The 19,039-nt window shown below is 42.4% G+C and overlaps 1 protein-coding gene across 2 annotated transcripts in view; it reads right to left on the bottom strand.

Annotated features, from left to right (window-relative positions):
- BMPER (BMP binding endothelial regulator) overlaps positions 1 to 19,039 on the bottom strand; it is a 238,766-nt gene that overhangs the window by 99,103 nt on the left and 120,624 nt on the right. For both annotated transcript variants that reach the window (XM_028092257.2, XM_088018714.1), the window contains exons 7-10: positions 13,885 to 13,984; positions 8,684 to 8,793; positions 4,799 to 4,939; positions 2,422 to 2,526 (exon numbers count right to left, since the gene is read on the bottom strand). In XM_028092257.2, the coding sequence (XP_027948058.1) occupies positions 2,422 to 2,526; positions 4,799 to 4,939; positions 8,684 to 8,793; positions 13,885 to 13,984 (456 nt within the window). The remainder of the gene's footprint in view (positions 1 to 2,421; positions 2,527 to 4,798; positions 4,940 to 8,683; positions 8,794 to 13,884; positions 13,985 to 19,039) is intronic.

The following is a 19,039-nucleotide window of genomic DNA, read 5'->3' as shown; positions in this document are numbered from 1 at the left end:
ACGTCTCATTCATTTTTGCATCAGCCAGGCCTAAAATGGTACATTAAAGACTATGACAACTTTGAAAGAGGCTTAAAACTCGGCCCCACTCAGCCCTCCCTGGTTTGGGGCATTATGACCTATTTTCATTGCCTAGAGTTCGATTATCTATTTCTATTTGGCACAGAGGGCCCCCTTCGGTTTCTTGTCACCAAAAGCAGTTGAAGAAAAGATCAACTGAGGTCGGTTCGGGCTGATGGAGTGGTGGCCCCAGGGGAGTGCAGTAAAGTGCTCTATCAGGAGGAGGCAGAACTACTTGAACAAAGGCCCCAACAAAGGGTGACTATATGATCCCCTACATCTGCACCTTGGCAGAAACTGCCATCTCCCTTCTGAAACTGAGTGGAGCTGGTAATCTCACTGAATCACATAAGGAATAAGTCAAGCACAAGCTATGAAGTCTAGGCTCCCAAGTTCTATGTAACTAGCTGTGGAACTCTGGACACATTGTGACCTCACTGGTAAGAAGTGTCTAGTAATAGCACCCAACTCAGAGGGGTGGTCTCAACATTAAACAGGGTAAGTCCTGCAACTATAGGGAAAGTCTCAGTATGTATCAGTGATGATGAGATGGCAGTGTTATAAACAACCTGTCCCCACTGGAACCCCTCACAGCCCTTCTCACCAAAGGCGCTCCTTTTCCTCAGGGCTGGGGATGAGGGAGGGGTTGAGGGAGAGTGGGGTCTGTCAGGGAGGATGGACAGGAAACCCTTCTTCAACAAGGCACACATACTTCTGGAAAAAGAGATGAGTAGCAGTCAGGAAGGATAGAGCAGGGAATAGAGTCTGCTTCTTCAAAAGAAAACACACACACACACACACACACACACACACAAACACACACACACTTTTTTAAATTTCCCCAGGCAATGCAAAGGAGGGGAAATAAGCATTTAACAGGATTTCCATAGTAGAACTAAGTTATCTTCCAAAGTCCTTGTGCTGGCCCCTGAGGAACTGCTGGAAGGATGCCTAGAAACAGAAACATGCCCTTGGGGCAGGAGCCGGGCAGGACAAGCTTCCACAAGACCAGGAGGGGTGAGGTGGGGGAAAGGTCTGCACTTGGAGAGACGGATGCTCCTGGCTCAAATGAGGTTGTCAGAGAGGAGATGCTGAGATGCCGCTGACATGAAGAACATTGACCTCCCCACAGCAAGAGGACAATGAAACCCATCAAGCCTGCCACAAGCCGGGGGACTCCAGTCAAGCTGGAAACCCCACCACGGCCTGCTGAGGCTAGTTACTTGAGCCACCAGGTTGGCACAGCATCCTGTTTTTGTCTTGTAGAATAAGGAAGCCCATTATTACCAACATGTGCTGCCTGAGTTCATTAACAGTGAGGGTTCCCCAAGGACTGGCATAAATGATGTGATCCCATTTTTCCCAATGAATATTTATAAGCAGACCATGTTCAAGTCTACTTATTGTATCTCCTTTTTTTTTTCTTTCACGGGAGGTTTTCAGTTTTATGTCTGAGGCTTTTTAAAGTAAGACTAATTAGGGTTGTTTTTTTTTTTCCTTTTTTTTCTCCTCCATTCAGTTGTGCAATAGCAACAGCTGTTGTTTTTTTCGTGCCTCATTTGGCACTCAAGTAAAAACAGCAACTTTCTGTTTATAATAATAACAGATGTGAATAAAATTAAAAGCTGTCTATAAGAGAGAAGGGAGGACATGCCCTGAATATATGGATATATTTTTTTCATTCACTGGAAGGTATTGAATAGGTTTGACATTTTCCCAAAATGCATAAAACCTTGAGAGGTTTCAGGTTGCCGAGGTGAAGTCAATGAAGCTCATGCTTTAGAAGATAATGGCAGCTTTCTTCCGAGTTCTGGAACTGTGCGTTTCTGAAAAGAGATATTTCCATAGGGGCACTATTTCCATTTGGGGCTACGACAGAGTCCAGGGTTAGGGAAGGAAAACGCAGTAAAGGGGTCGGGGGTGTCGCTAGGCCGCCAGAGAAACCTCTCGGGGAGTTTATTACTAAACGACTACATACTACTTTGAAAGACTAAGGGAAGAAATCCCTAATTTGAGAAAAGAGAAAGAGAAGAGAAAAATGGGAAGGCTGTTCAATGGAAAACCCAACAAAAGGAACAAGAGAGCAGATCTAACAGGAGCTGGAGACATTAAAACAAAGGAGTGGGAAAAGTCAGTGAGGAATAAGGGAGCTGGGACAAGTGAAAGGTTAAGAGCTATTTTCATGCGAGACTAGAATTTCCCAAAGGGGCCTTGCAAAGGGGGTTGTGGCTGTCCAGGAACCTGGAAGTATCAGTGGATCTGGATTCTGTGTTCAGAAGATGGCATGTAACCATGGCACATGTAGGGTGTTTCCCAAGACCTTAAGGTAAAGAAAAAAACCAACCTGCATTCCAGACATACCTGGGGGCAGCTGCTGATGGGAACGCACTGCTTCTTTCGACACTCTGTCTTGCCTTTCACACAAGCACAGATGGTGCAGTTAACAGAGGACCACATCTCTCCATCCTATAGGAGAGAGCACAGGATTCTGCTATCAGCTGGAGGCTGATGGGAGCTAATCCAACACGCTGGGATTTCTCTGCCAAGAAGAGCATTTCTTACCCTGAGTGAGGGATCCATCATCAGACTAAATTACCCTGAGATGTCTCTGCGATTGGAGGGTGTGTGTGTGTGTGTGTGTGTGTGTGTGTGTGTGTGTGTGCGCGCGCGCCCTCTCCAGGATAGAAAAAGAATTCTTGTGCATCTAACCAAACCATATTTGCATCTTGCTCCTCCTGCATTGTTTACTTAGCTTCACCCTTGGAGGGTGTGTGTGTGTGTGTGTGTGTGTGTGTGTGTGTGTGTGCGCGCGCCCTCTCCAGGATAGAAAAAGAATTCTTGTGCATCTAACCAAATCATATTTGCATCTTGCTCCTCCTGCATTGTTTACTTAGCTTCACCCTGGAAGACAAACATGAATTTTCATATATGATGCAGTAGCAAAGGTCTAATTTTCCTGTTTGATAGAACTGAAATGTTTAAGCTGTCCCAGACACCAACAGTTGAGATGTACAAAAGTGGTTAGTTTGTTCCCAGATGTGACATGGTTCTGGACTACATAGGACATGAACATGCAAAGAACAGAGGCTAATTCAAAGGACTCTCATTGCCCAGGCAGACACCTGATCAGCAAGCCATCTAAATATGTGGAGCCCAGACAGAATACTCCAAGATAACGTGTTCCTGCCTGTCAGATCCTCTGCTCCCAAAAAGCTGGTTAGCACCTTGGAACACATTTTCTAACCCAGAGAAGGCTTTTTGAGGAATATTTTTGGCTCACTGAATTTATAATATGCAATTGCCAAATACCCAGCCACAAGAAGCCCCGTTCCTCTAGAGAATGTACAGGGATGCATGGCCTAGCTTGTGGAAAAGTAGATTACATTCAAAAGAGATGGGTCTGAAAACAAAACAAGGATTCCTTCCTGGGTTTGTAGATATAAGCAGCAAATTCTGTTAAAAACAGAAAAACTAGCTCAGATTTTGAGGATGACTGCTCCTTTTCCTCTTCCTTCTCATTTTTTGAAGCTGTATTAAGGACTTCTAGAGCTTTTTATTTCTCAGGAGAGAAAGAACTAACTGAATCTGTCTTAAAGGACATCTGACTAGTCCAAATTCTCTGAGTGCACATTTCTAGGACTTGGTGTTTCAAAGGTAACTCTCTGCAAATTATTTTAAGCCTCATCACATAAAGGAACCTTTGTATAAGGGGCCTTGAAAGCTCTTTGCACACAATACCAGCATGAGAGGGAGTCTATTGCATCCAGGTGCTCGGGAAATGGAGGATGACTTTATGTTAAAAGGACACATGAGTGGCTCTGAGAGCCTGGTGTAAATACAACACACACATGACCCCCTTCCTCTGGGCATGACCCATCATGTCTTCTTACTGATTGCATAGGAATCAAGACTCTCCCTCCAACTCTGTCAATGCAAAAGGAAATCTGGCTAAGTGCAGGATGAGGAGGAGCTTCCACGTCTGACTTGATTCCGTGGTTCTCAGTCTCAGGAATGTCCTGAGGTGGCACCTTCAGGTACAGAAAGACTCCCTCCACCCAACAGACCAGATGGAAAGCCCTTTGGACAAAGAAAATAATCTTCATTCTGATGTTTACATGGTCACTGCACAGCTGCGCTAACAGAAAACTATGGGTAGCAGTTGACGAGTAGCAGATGGTCAGTGGCCAACGCTGGTGGCTCAGTTGGGGCAAGACTCTCTCACCTTTGCTCAGCGGCTGTGCTGGCATCAATATCCTCACCTGAGCATCTTCCAAGTGAGAAAAGTCTCTCTTTGAAAAAGAAGCTTTGTGAAAAATTCTAAAAGTATTAAGCTACAGAACCATCAGGATCTCGGAAAGGGACACTGAGCATCTCTAACTAAATGAGATGCCCCCAGTCATTAGGGCACCCAGAACAGCACTGTCTTCAACTCAGTCCCAGTCACTGGCCCTGCACATGTGGTGATCATGTTTCACAGGCTTAAAATACTTTGTAAAGCAAAAATAAAGCCAAAAAAAACCATTTTTCCAAACAGTTGCTTCTCTGCCCCACATGTATTTGATCTTAAATATATGTATATTTAGTATTGCAATATAAATAATTACATTTGCATACACACACACACACACATGACATATGTGTCTACAAAATATGGATTACTCTGGTCTGCCTTTTGTCTGGAGCTTTCTACATTCCCGTATGTAGAAAGTGGTTCCCAGGCACTTGGCTTGTGACATACCCGGAAAATCTTGTTGCCAAACTTGCACACCTTGATGTCCTCCGGAGGCATGCGCAGGAGGCACTCTTCACAACACATCTCCTCCCCTCTGACGCAGCCACCAGGGTGGGAGCACTTCTTCTTACACACCACGGTGGAGTCCTGGGGGCCCGAGGGCAAACCAGAAATTAAAAATGTTCTCCATCTCTACCAAACATCCCACCTGACCCTCCTTTTAACAACCCACAACTAACTGCTTTAAAACATATTCTGAAGATATCACACTGTAACTTGTTGCAATAAATCTCTCTTTCCCTTCAAAATGTTATTTGTTGATGGAGGTATCTGGACAAGAAGATGAAGAAGCTATGAGAAGTGTGATATACCTTCGCTACCTTCCAATGTCTATAACTTAATGTTCAAGAAACTTCTGGTTGCACTCCAGCCAGCGTGTGGCTCACCAGTTTCCTTCTTCCTGCCCTTTTCCTCTTGCACGTCCTTCATGAACGTTGCTCTCTCAGGTCTCCTCCAGGGCTTTATGCCACCTTCAGGGGGTTTAGCATAAAGGCATAGTATCTAATCAAAAAGTAAACATTAGGAGCTGTTGTTCCTCCTCAAGGTGAAATTCCTTAGTGTGTTCTATGTTCACAGAAGAACTGAACAAGCAAGTCCAAAACTGGGCCTGGGCTCTAGGGCTCCTCCATAAAGGATGTAACCTTCGTCAGACCACTTACCCCCTGAGAGTGATGAGTTTATATCTGTAACTTTAAGAGGTATGGCTTGCTTTCTAAAGAAGTGGCATCGCATGAACAAAATAGCCAAGTAAGTTGTGCCTACTAATTTATTCAACACACTGGAGAAAAATTCAGAGCTGTTCAAGAAAAGTAAACTTGTTTAGTTCCCCAGCCAACAAGTTTCAATTTTACCGGAGTAGGTTGTCAGCTGGAATGAATGTAAGAGCAAAACACTTGTGAGACTCGGTGGCAGGCAGGGATGGAGGAAAGCAGTGTCCCAGATAGATGGGCAATACCCTCACAGTGTGGAGTTACTGGGAGACCGATGACAGGGAAACGAGACCAAGCCCTCTCTTGTTAGTTAGCGTTGAGAGAGAACTCACTTAAACAGGTGTGTCAATCAATGTATGTAACTTCTGTAGCTCCTCTGTTAATCCTATGACTTCAAGAAGTACTCCTGGTATTCATCCACTATACTCCTACTGACCTATCCATCTAAGATTAATATGACAATGAGATAATCCTTTTAAAGATGGCATTAGTTGTGTTTTATTTTTAAGGTTCTACCACATCAGATAATGGGTAGGATTTAGCATTGGACAAGACCAGTTCATTTATTAGGTATGTTATCTTATGCAAATCCATCTCCTTGAGCCTCAGATTCCTCATCTTCAAAATGGAGGTGAGAGTACCTACTTCTCAGGTTTATCGTGCGATTTAAATGAAATATGCAAAGCACTTGCCACAGTTTCTGGCACATAGAAATTATTATAAGTCTACTCATAAACTGGGAAAAAATATGTTGCCAAGCTGCACGTCTTGATTTCTAGTTTGAAAACAGCGTACTCCCTAGCTCTCAAGTAATACATACTTCACAGTAATAGATTTCCCACCTTTCACTACACACACACACACACACACACACACACACACACACACACACACACGGCATGCATTAGATCATATGGCTGGCAGTAGTTTAAGCAATGAGAATACAGAGATGGATGGATGTGCTTCTGTATACAAGGAGTTCACAGAGCAAATGGAGAGAGAGGACCACGGGAACAAATAAATTGCAATATAATGTAGTAACCAGAATTAGTAGAGGTATAGAGGTAACAGAAAAGAGGGGTAATTACCTACCTGTGTGAGTCAGGAAAGCCTCCCCAGGGGACGTAACATGTGAGATAGGCTGTTGTGTAGGAAGAGGAGTTTGCTAATCAAACTGAAAGATGAGGCTACACTCCAGGTGGAGGAATCATCAGATCTGAAGGCCCAAAGACCTGAAACCATACTGTGCTCAGAGTACTATTAAACAGTTTCCTGCACCTGCCATGGCACTGGGTGGAGATGCTGAAGAGGGAAGCTCTAAGCAGACAGAAAATAATACTGATTATCCAAAATGACTTCAAGCATCCAGTTTTCCAAAGATGACTGTAAACGCATACTCTGAGAAAAGACAACCTCTTGAAGGAACAATATTAATTACACTTTTTTGAGCACGGGGACATATTGCCTAATCTTCTCTCAAAAGAATCCATGAGACCCAAAGCACTGCAAGCATAACAGATTCTCAGTCTGCTCTCCTGCAATTAAGAGAATTGGGGATGTGGTATGTTTCATCAAAGGTTCAGTACCCTCAAGAGGAAGCTAGAACCTGTAAAATTCCTGGAGAGGAAGAAAAGTCTGGAGGATGGATGCCAAGGCAAACAGAAGGAGTGGCTATATGTTTAGCATAGGATAGTGCAAACGACGAGAGGAAGGAGCCTGAGGAAAGTATTCTCAGTCTTCGGAAATACTCAGTGTCAGTGCCAAGGAACAGACAGTTCAGCCCCTATTCAGCCACCCCCCTGAAGGAGTGCATGCTACTTAACAAAGCATGCCTCAAGTAATCAGGAACTTCTGAACTCTAATCCTAGCTACTGACTCATAGCTGACATTGAGCAAAACTCCTCTCTTTCCCTCTCTAGCGCTTTAGCTATTAAAAACAAAACAACAACCATCACCACCAAAATGCATTATTCTAAATTCATTTCACACAGATGTTTGGCTTAACCCACTAATGAATGATCCTAAAATCTCCCATTAAAATGGTTCTCTTCTTGGTTTTAAAAATAAATCACTGCATAAGCACAGTCAATTAATGTGTGATGTGCATCCCTTTAAAATTCTGGGGGCACCTGGGTGGCTCAGTCGTTAGGCATCTGCCTTCGGCTCAGGTCATGATCTCGGGGTCCTGGGATCGAGCCCCACACTGAGCCTCGCATCGGGCTCCCTGCTCCGCAGGAAGCCTGCTTCTCCCTCTCCCACTCCCCCTGCTTGTGTTCCCTCTCTCGCTGTGTCTCTCTCTGTCAAATAAATAAATAAAATCTTTAAAAAAATAATAAAAATAAAATAAGATAAAAGAAAATTCTGGAGCTGTGGAATTCATTCTTTACCAGTCATTAGACCTCTGGTTGCCTTTGGAGAAAAGCAAGCAATGCCTCAGGTAAGAAATGGTACAATGAACAATGCATAAATACTCTCTTCCCAAACTATCAGGTTTATCTTTGTGATAAACTATAAATCCACGCTTTTCTTTCCTCTTGAATGTGATTAAAGTCATTTTTAGTGCGAGGTGTGTCAGAGAATTCATCTTTGATAGTTAGAGCCAGAGAACATTGCCACATCTATGTGTCTGATTTTAGAAAGTACCTCAGGATAGCCTCCTCAGACTTTAGTTCTCACCTCTGGAACCTAACTTGTAGGTCCTGGGAAGATAACAGTGAATTGTAATTTGGGTCCTATGTTTTAACTTCCTTGTGACTTTGAGTATGATCTCAACTAGTAAAATGGCATTGATAATGCCTCGTTCCAGTAAGTAACACATTGTGTTACTTGTAACACATGGCTATACTGTTAACAATAAAACCCCGGGGTGCGTGGGTGGCTCAGTCCTTAAGCGTCTGCCTTCGGCTCAGGTCATGATCTCAGGGTCCTGGGATGGAGTCCCGCATTGGGCTCCCTGCTCAGCGGGAAGCCTGCTTCTCCCTCTCCCACTCCCCCTGCTTCTGTTCCCTCTCTCGCTGTGTCTCTCTCCGTCAAATAAACAAAATCTTTAAAAAAGAAATAAATAAATAAAAATAAAACCCCAACTGCATTTTTGGACCGCAGCCCCTCAGAGCCACATTACCTGGCAGGTGCATGCAGTGCAGTTATCGTAGAGAAATGAAGATCCATTGTCATAAACGTCACTGCGAAAGAGGCAGCTTCCAAATGGGAGGTCAAACACTTTCCTCTGACCTAGAGGGAAGCAACAGCATGGTGTAAGCAAGATAGAAGCCAGGATGTCCCACTTTGTCATCAACAATTACATCACAGGGCTGTTAAACATTTTCACAAGAGCAGGTAAACCTGGTACACAAAAATAGCCCTGGGTCAGATGTTCCCAGGGAATCCCCTGGGGTCATAATGTAGAGAGCTTTTGTTATAAAGGGTTTGATTCCACACTGAATCTTTTAAGTTCAACAAATCTTTATTACCATTATAGTGAACCAAGATGACCAGGTCTATGTTGACCTGCCCTCATGGAGCTCACAGTCTACTGGTGAGACAAACCCACAAAGAATGATTTCAACACAGTAATACGGTAAGTTGTGGAAAGAAGCCAATATGGGAACTGTAGGGACAGGGAGGTCAGAGAAGATTTCTTAGAAGATGTAATGCTTGAGCTGCATTTTAAAAACAAGTAAAATTATCCAGAAAGAAGGTACTGGCAGGGAAGAGGCAAAAGGAGTCAAGATATCCCAAGAAGAACTAGAATGAGCGAAAAGAAGAACCAGTGATATTCCATCTCGGTTGGAGATGGCAATGGCAAGTCCACTGGTATAAAGGATGGCACTAACTCAAAATGTGCATAAAGGCAGAATCCAACCCACATGCCAAGTGCCCAAGCTTTCATAGGCATCGCACCTCTGTAGAATTAGCTTGGTTTTCCCTGATGTGAAGATCTGATTGGTGACCAAAAGGGCCATAAAAAAGCAAACCCAAATAAAGACTACAATCCAATTTCCTCCTTTCTTTCAGTATATGAGCATCTACTCCCTGGAGCATACAAAAACATCCCTGACAAGTTACTTGAATCAAGGACTGAGTTAAGAAGTCAAAGATTCATAGTCACTCATTAGATTTACATCTATACTCTTTCTTCTTATAAAAAGATTAAAAGCAATCTCTATTTATCAGAATGCCCAGTGAAATGCTGAAAATACCTATAGGCACATACTAAATGCTACTCTCAGAATTAGAATTGTTGGAATTACCATCAATAGGAGTCAAGAAAAATTCTATCTTCCTGCTAGAGTCAACTTCAAGGCTAGAATACGTATACATATAGAATTAAATCGTTTAGTTCTTACTACCAGAAGTAAACTTGCCTCAAAAGATGGCAGTAAATTATAACCTGGGTCCCACATATGGACCCCCTGGTGACCTTGAGTATTTCTCCAGGCCTCACTTAGGTCACTTGTAAAATGGTACTAATAATGCCTCCTTGCAATAATACACGGCCCTCTCTACCTACAATTCTGATACTAGAGTACATAACCAAAATCCCTTTCATGGTTAGACAAAATTTAGCTAAATGACTGTATTTTTGCACCTAGCAAGTACTAATAACCCAACTAAGATGGGTATTCTTATGTGTACACCAAGGTCCTGAATTTCTTGAAACTTGTGAGAACTTAGAGACTCAATTAGAGGATTACCTGCAAAACACAAAATTCAGCCTTTCTCTAGTTCTTTCTTCTAGGCCCTGAAGGATCAGAAAGCTGTGTGCAGGCCACCCACCCCATTAGAATCACTTCTGTCGCATCACACCTTGGTTTTAAGATATTCTGATATAAGCAACATCCCTAAGCATATCTTTTTTCTCTTTTGTATTTACTATAAAAATGATGGTGATGTCATTTTTCACTGCTGTAAACAGTGTCCTCTATATTAATCTATCAGAGATGTTTTTCTATCCTTCAAGAATTAAAAATAGCTGTTTCAATTCAGCAACTTTTACAAATGTGATAACCTGGTTTGCCTTTTCCCAACTTTTATCTACATGTGTTTCATGTATCCTATAAGAGGCCTTAAATCCTTTGGCAAGAGGCAGGATATAAATATATAAACATAGTCAAGCTTCTTTCTCCACCAATCAAAATACATCTTCTTTATGGCTGAGTTCCACATGACCTCCTCAGAGGCCCTTTTACCTCTTAGAATGAGCAGCCCCTTCCTGTGTTCCCACAGCTTGTAGCTTTTACTACATTTATAGTACTCAGTACTGTGGCATGGCTGAATGAATGAATGGTGAACAAATGGATGGATGGATCGGTGGATTGATGATGCATCAGTAGATCACTGAACAAAAAGACTCTTCAACAAGTTTATCCCCCTGAACAAATGTGAACAATTACCTAGATTATCACCCAATAAAATATAATTTTTACCTAAAACACTGATGTAAAGCTTTTATCACAGAGTTTAGCATTCATTACACACCCGCCATAAGTGGCAGATAATGAGTATTATCATTACTAGCAGTAGTAAAATTCCAATATGATCCTAGGCTGTGTCACTCTGAGAGGTGCATTGGGTGTTCAATGTACACAAACCTCTGATGGGTCTCTTCCTTGAAAATGAGAAAGAGAGGAAGAGAATGTTATAGTGCAAAAGGCAGAGGTATGTCATATAAATGAATCCTAGTCAAAGGAATATTTAACAGCAAATTGGTGTCCAACCAGCCAAAAGTCTAATTAGTCTAAGATTTCAGGATCTAGAAAGTATTCTAATGTTTACTTTTTTTCCTTTCTTTTACCATGTGGGTATGTTTCTTTTTACCCCTGAGGAACACAAAATCTTACCTTAATCCCAAAGTCAGCATGGCCAAAAATAAGATAAAACATTCAAAAGAGTGGTTCAGAGACTCCATATACAGCCTAATTTAAGCCATTTCCACATTATTCCACTGGGGTTTAGGTCAATCAAAAAAGGTCTCATTTGGGAGAATTATGATTTTCAAGTTTCCTAAGACTTGCCGTTCCTTTTGTAGTCTGTCTTATGACCACAAGTGGACAAAAAAAGTCTGCATTCAATACAACAGCCATTGCTCATATGAGAAGTTTCTGAGCTGACTCAGCACATCCACGGTACGGGCTTCAAAGCATTAATCAAACCTACTTATCTTCAATGTCAGGCCCCAAATGTCACTTGCTCTGTGATGACTTTCCTGCTTAGACGGAATGCTGTGTCCACCACGACCAAAAGCATAATGATTTCAACCACAGTGAACTCGCTAACTCTGTGCCGGTGTACAAGCACACATTGGCAACCCAGGAAGCACATATCTCAGTGGAAATGTCTTTAATCAGGCATGTCTAAACAATTCTTCTTTGTTCTTTTAATTATTTCATAGTTACTTAAAAAGTATGTGCGTGTGTGTGTGTGTGTGCGTGTGTGTGTATACATGTAGCAGGAAGGTACACATTATTAGATGAAGAGATGGCAGAGAAATCCCTCGAAGAAGAGAAAACTGCCTTCATTTAACAAGATATTTTTAGCTGACCACTTGGTTGTAGAAAGACAGACTCAGGCTTTCGCGGTGATAAGCTGGGAATGAAAAACATCCATCAGCAGGGTGTTCTGGAATTAACAAGAGCAAACTATGATGGAAAGGAAAGAGGAATCAAAAAAAAAAAAAAGGGGTGTGAACAATAACTGATAGGAGGCTGGGTCCCAAATAAAAGATAAACAGTGATACTCTCCCAAAGACAAAATAGTTAAAACCTTTGAAGAACAAAGGGAGTTTAAGGGTCCATTTCACGTTGTTCGCTGTCCTTCTCTTTAATCACCCTCCTCATTGGCTGCAAGCCTTCAGTAAAATCTACTACATGAGCCTTGATTCAACAACACCATAGAATGTGAAAAGACTGGAGAGTGAGTATCCCTGGAAGTACAAGATGATGTTAAAGGAGGAGGAGGAGAAGAAGAAAAAGAAGAAGGAGAAGGAGGGAGGAAGGGAAAGGGGAAGAAGAAGAAGCAGCAGCAGAGGCGAAGGAGGAGAAGTTATTATCTGAGAAGGAGAAGGAGAAGGAAGAAAATAAAGAGAGAAACAGCAGGAGCAGAAACACAAAGCCAGTGGTGACTAGGAAATGTGTTAACTTCCTCAAGGATCCCTGGAGATTTGAGTGGGGTTGCTGGGGGATTCTAGTGGGAGATGTTCTATTGTATTCATATGCTGGGTCAAGGTGCTTTTATTTGAATCTTAGTCTGACCTCTACTAACTCAGGAGTTTGAAGATCGCGTGCAAGAAGCTGACGTATGGATTATAAACAAGTGCCAAAGGATCCCTTGCTCTAGAGACTCTCCATCACAGGCTGTCTCTTTTCAGTTAGCAATGTGTGTGCCACTCTCCGCATCCCCAGGGAGGCTGAGCAGCAGCAGGTTAAAGCACAGGCTTAGGAATCACAGGGACTCGTGTTCAGGCATCAACTCCATAACTCACTAGCTGTGGCACCTTCTACGAATCTACTCCCCTCTCCTGCAATAATACTAATCAGAGCACCTATATTACATAGCAGAATGATATATTTAGCACCTATACAGCACAGCTTCCTGAGAAACTTTAATGAGAAAAAGCATATAAAGTGCTTTGCATGGTGCCTAGGACATAGTAAATGCTCAACAAGAAATGGCTAATCCTCTTTTGTTGGCTATTTTTCATCGTTCCTTTCCAAACCTCTTGCTTTTGGTGTTATCCTCCGGCCTGTTTTTGCCTCTAAAAGTAACACTGGTCTATGTTCTTCCATATGTTAACTTCATATGCCTTTAAAATACTAGTCATTTCTACTGATCATCATATGTCCGAAGAAAGATAGTTTCTTCAATACTGTTCTCTCTATCAGGAGCTATTATCCCAGGTTGTCTGGTGAACCAGGTTTACAGATACAGGGGAAGACAAGACAGAAGAAACCCCTGTAGATGGGGTGCCTGGGTGGCTCAGTCAGTTAAGCATCTGCTTTCGGCTCAGGTCATGATCTCAGGGTGCTGGGATCAAGCCCCGCATCGGGCTCCCTGCTTCTCCCTTTCCCTCTGCCTGCCCCTCCCCCTGCTTGTGCTCTCTCTCTCTCTGTCAAATAAACACATAAAATCTAAAAAAAAAAAAAAGAAAGAAACCCCTGTAGAGAACTCAGAAAAGAGATAAACTCCTATAATCAGAAGAAGCAGTTATTCCTAAGAAACCATGAACTAGGACAACCTGAGAACCCCAACAATGTGAATGAAGACTCTCAGCAGAAACTCCCAAGAATAAATTACATTGTTTTTGACCTGAAAGCATTCACTCACCCAAACATTTGGGGCAGCACTGTCCTGGGGGAGTGTGGCTAAGGTGCTGAGGACAGGAGAGAATGGGACAGACTTCTCTCACGCACTGTGTCCTGCCTCCCTGAAGAAAAGAGAGAGAGAGAAAAAAAAGCACATTTAGAAAAGTAAGTGCATATATATATATATATATATATATATTGTATAATCAAGATGTCTGGAACAAACCTAGGGCCTTCCCTGGTATTAGGTCCCTGGGGTGACTACTCACATCCGTGTAATTTCTCCCAACTCTCCATTTATCTTCCCTGTCGGCCACACGAACTACATCCTCAAAAAGACTGTCCCTGAAGAGATTATTACAGCATCACCTCTCCCCACCCAACACCACTTTTATTTATCTTTTTCCTCCTCAGGACTAGCCAACCATCTCAGTTTGCCTGAGATTAGAGGCTTTCAGTACTAAACCTGGGAGAGTCTTGGGCAAACCAGGACAAGTTGCCCTCTCTTTCCAACCCCGAAGCAAGCAATCCCCTCTGGATTTTACTGAGAATTCCTCCTCTTTCAGACCCCCATCTTTCTGTAGGTTCTGCAGACATCTTCCTCCAAGAATACTTCCCTTCCTGTCACTGCTTAAAGGTGTTGCTAGCATGACTCAATGAGGCTTGGATTTAAGGAAGGTAGCCAGACTGCTGAAAATGGATATGCTGAAAGCCAATATTCAGAAGAACCATTTCACTGAATTCACTCAGCTAACCAAACCTGTTTGTATCATAAGTACACGGCAAATGATGATTGATAATGGAAGGAATGGCAAAGGCCCAGCTGCCTATGGGAGAAGTTCTAGAGCCTTCAGATTTTTCCCTGCCCCTCATTCTCTGCCCTTTCCTCTTTTCTGACACCCTTTCTTTCCTTCTTTACCTCAGCACGCCCCTACCTCCTCTGGCCATTAATCTCTCTCCCCTCCCACAACTCGAAGATGCAGCATGCCTACTCCCCCTCCTCGACGCCTCACCAGAGGCATCTGTTTTTCCAGCCTCAGCAACTTGTAATTGAATCTTCAGAAAGCTGGGGCAGGGAAAAATAAAAAAAAAGTGATTTCCAGTCAATTTACATCCAACACCCTTGTAAGGCTCATGTGAAAACTATCCTGTGCAAAATGAATTTCTACCAAATTTATGAATAATTAATTTTTTTTTTAGAAAAATCAGTAGATTTGGTAAACAGATCACTAGGCAAATGCAATTTCAGTGGATTGGCTTCTCTGGGATTTGAGCTAGAAAGCAAACTAGTAGACCCTCAGGTACCCGCTGTATGAAACCGGTAATTTATATCTCAAGAGGCCTCAGGAAATGAGGAACTCACGCCTCAAAGAAGGGAAAGATTCCCCGAGGCCTTTCCTCACACCTTCTCCAGCACTCTCTGCAATAACACCAGACGTTAGCCGTCTGGGTCATATTCATGCCCATTCCCCCGCATGGCCGCCGTCCATTGTTCCTGCTCTCCCTTCCTCGTCTTGCCAGTTTTGTAATTACTGTTTATTTTTTGGTATGAGTGGATGAAAAGGGCAGGGCACATTATGTCTTTTTAAATATTTATTATTTTTAAGCCATTTTCACATTGGATTCTTCCCCAAACCAATAGAGAACATGCAAAAACACAACAAAAAGCTCTTCTGTTGTTTTTACATTATTTCCAGACCAGCAAGAATCACTAAAAATCTCCTAAGAATCCCTGGCTGTTTTCTGTGAGGTTCCTCACTCCATTCTGCATAATCCTAAAGTCAGGCCCTTCACCAGACTTCGGAGGCACATAACCTGAGTCTGGGTCAGACTCTGAGGTCTGCCCTAGCTTATACATAAGCCACAAAAGCTAAACCTAGAGGGAAGACATAATGCTTCCCTTAACTTTTATTTGAAAAAATTCATCTGCAAGCAACTTCCTAAAATCTTGAAGCCTCAGGCCACATGAGGCTGCCTGTGTGTTGGCTTCCTGTAGGTGCACAGAGAACATATTCTTTTCTTCAATATTCTCTGTTCCCGTTGGAGCAGCATCTATTTTTCAAGCATATTTTAAAATTAAAATTTTTAAAAAATATTGCATAATTGCAATAGGAGTTAACTTGTCCAATCCTTCAGAAAGCTGGCAAAAGATTATGTGGTCTCCAGTAATTTCCCTTACACTAAGGTCAAAGAGCAGATTTTGCATACATAATACAACTGCAGTTTGTCTTTCCCAAGAGCCCATTAAAGTAACTTGAACTCCAATCTGGGTTTGCTAGTTTAGTCAAGTTTTATTTTGTTTGGGTTGCAGTATTGTGGCACAGCCCAAGTCCCGAGGCTGCATTCCAATTAATACCACCAAAGAAAGTGCCAGCCCTTTTCGGCTCACAACCTGCTTCTGTGATTTCAACTCAGCAGGGAATCTGGTTAAACGATGAGATGTGGCTGTGCTGCAAACTAGGAAAGTTAAAATAGTAGAAGTAAACATTTCGGTTTCTAAAAATGTACTAATTCCTACTGTAACTGCACTAACTCAGGCTCTATCAGATTATCCCAATCTTTCTAACCGGCTTCCCTGCCTCAGCTCTCTTGCACTAACCCATACTGGAAACTTCAATATGTCCAGGACTCCTTTCCAACATCCATCCGTCATTTCATTACTGGATCAAATATATGTTTAAGGTCTACATATGCTGAGGAGACAGCAGTGAATATAACATACAAAAATCACTTGCTTTTTGGAGCCTACGTTACCATGGAGTGTGTCCCCATGCCAAACTGGAGGATGACTTACCACCGCATTCGGGATAAAATTCAGGCTCAGTGTCCATTGTAGAAGCAATTATAGGCTCACTAAAATCGGTTTCTTCTTCTCCTGACATAGACCAACACTACATTTCTCAGACTCTCTTGCGGTTAGGCCTTATGACTAGGTTCTGACCAAGAAGAGGTGGACAGAAATAAAAAACACGCTTCTAGGCTTGACCCATAAAAATGTCTCATCTCAGTGCTCCACACTCTCACTTTCTGTCTCTACTAGATGAATGGAGGGGATATCAATAACGGTACAAGATGGGAAGAGCCTGCTTCCGCTTCCCTGAGTCACCATGTGGAAGTCTATCCACTAAACACTTGCAATGAACTATTAAATGAGCAAGAAATAAATTTCATTGCATTAAAATACTCAGATGCATTAGATCTTTATTAACCACAGTTAGTCTGCTTTGTCAAGATACCCCACAATCTTCTCTCCCATCTCCTTTCCTCACCATACCAACCCGGAGAGGGGGGTCCAGTGTATCTTCTTTATTATCCCCAGGCACATCTGTGGCCTGCCATCTTCTTTATATGTACCTCTTTCCCTCTCTCCCCCTGTCATTGACTCCTATAAAAATCCTGCTTTGTTCAAGGTCTATTTCAAGCCCCTTCTCACCTGTGAAGCCTTCTAGACCCCTTCATTTCCCAGTGACCTGCTCATCTTTCCATATCTTTTTCATTCTCATATGTATTCCTGTATTTTTGACACATACATAGAAGTTTAACCCTGCAAGATGATACTGGTTTTGCCTCCAAGCTAATATCCTTCAGGAGAGAGACAGACTGGACAAAACATCTCAGTAAAAATTTCTTGAATGAAAGGAAGAGCCACCACACAGGATGAGCTCGAGAATCTCAATGAATTTCTCAAACCACTTTGAACTACAGGATGCTGATGAGATGGTATAGTTTCAGGGCTGTCTGCATCTGCTTACCTTGTATTTCCTTGGGTTTTGTACATGTTAGGTACTAACTAAATGTTTCGTGGTGCTGGTATATCAAAAAGCAACACTTAACGTCACCTTATAAGCTGGCAGGATTCCTAGGACCCCATGTGTTTTGTTAAATGTTTGAAAATTTCTACATGGTCAAAATACACAAGGATTAATGACTATATTCTCATGTGGTCAACAAGGAAAGGAATGCTAGGAACTTCCATAAGTACTGGAGAGTTATGATTTCCACCATTTTTCCTTAGTTTGTTCTTTAGAGGTGGTCATTTGTTCCCACTGCATATCCTAGTGCTTCTCCGAAAGTAGCTGTTTTTAAAAGAAAGACATGAAACTTGTCCCAAGTCTATTTACCGCCCCCTTATTTTTTTGTTTTAGCTGATCCAGTCAAGAACACAATCGTTTTGCGTCAAAGTTTACCCCAGAGCAGCAGTCTTGCTGCATAATAAAAATCTATCTTCCTGAATATAGTAATGAGTGCAAGATGATAAAACCACAGCCATGTGCATACAGGCTTCTTCCCCCATCCCTGAAGACCACTGAGAATTGAGGGCTGGAAACCACACTATAACATGTGACATAGCGCTCATCCCTTGACCAGGATGCAGAGCTGGCTCCCCAACAGGAGGCATTTCTAACCAGTTAGAACCAATCCACTACATTCAGCCACATTCTAGAGGGATTTTTTTTCCCCCAATGTTCATTCAATTGTTTGAAGGGAATGGAATTCTCCATTGATTCTAGATGAAGGTGAGAATAGGGGAGAAAAAACCTGGCAGAGCTACTGTAGGGGAGAAATATATCTTGAGTGCAAAGAGTTTATATGTGCACCATGATTCTTATACTCATAATAGCCAGGGGTGCAAAGCTGACTTGTGAATAGAGTAACCACTCTGAATTGAAAATTGGTCAAAAAACATCACAAGAGAGAAAGGATGTCCTTAGCCATGCCTCTCTTTGACCTGCAATTTTTTTTTTTTCGTAGTTTCAGAGCATGACAGTTACTTCCAGGGGTAAAGGTCTTGATCCTGGCCAGTGCAGAACAGAAAAATCAAAGCAAAGATGGCCAGTAGGTGAGCTGTCTGATGGAGGGAGCAGGAGTAGAGTGGACAATGGGAGACAGGATAGCCCAAATTGTAGTGGGTGATGAGCCTACTTTAGAGAGAGAAAGCTATTTATAGACATGCATACACATACATGGACACATGTGTACACATATGTACACACACGATATTGACATATATGTACATAGCACTGTGGTATAATAATACAATGGGTGTGTTTGTGAGAGTTACCCACTAGACCAGGGTCTTTCAAGTTTGTCATTAATAACATTTGGGGTCGGGGTTCCTGGGTGGCTCAGTCAGTTAAGTGGCTGCCTTCAGCTCAGGTTGTGATCCCAGCGTCCTG

This window comes from Eumetopias jubatus, unplaced genomic scaffold (assembly GCF_037043125.1).
Source record: "Eumetopias jubatus isolate StellerSeaLion01/CBP00866 unplaced genomic scaffold, mEumJub1_p1.0 scaffold_14, whole genome shotgun sequence".
NCBI classification, from domain to species: domain Eukaryota; kingdom Metazoa; phylum Chordata; class Mammalia; order Carnivora; family Otariidae; genus Eumetopias; species Eumetopias jubatus.
This window is presented reverse-complemented; position numbering and strand designations above follow the sequence as displayed.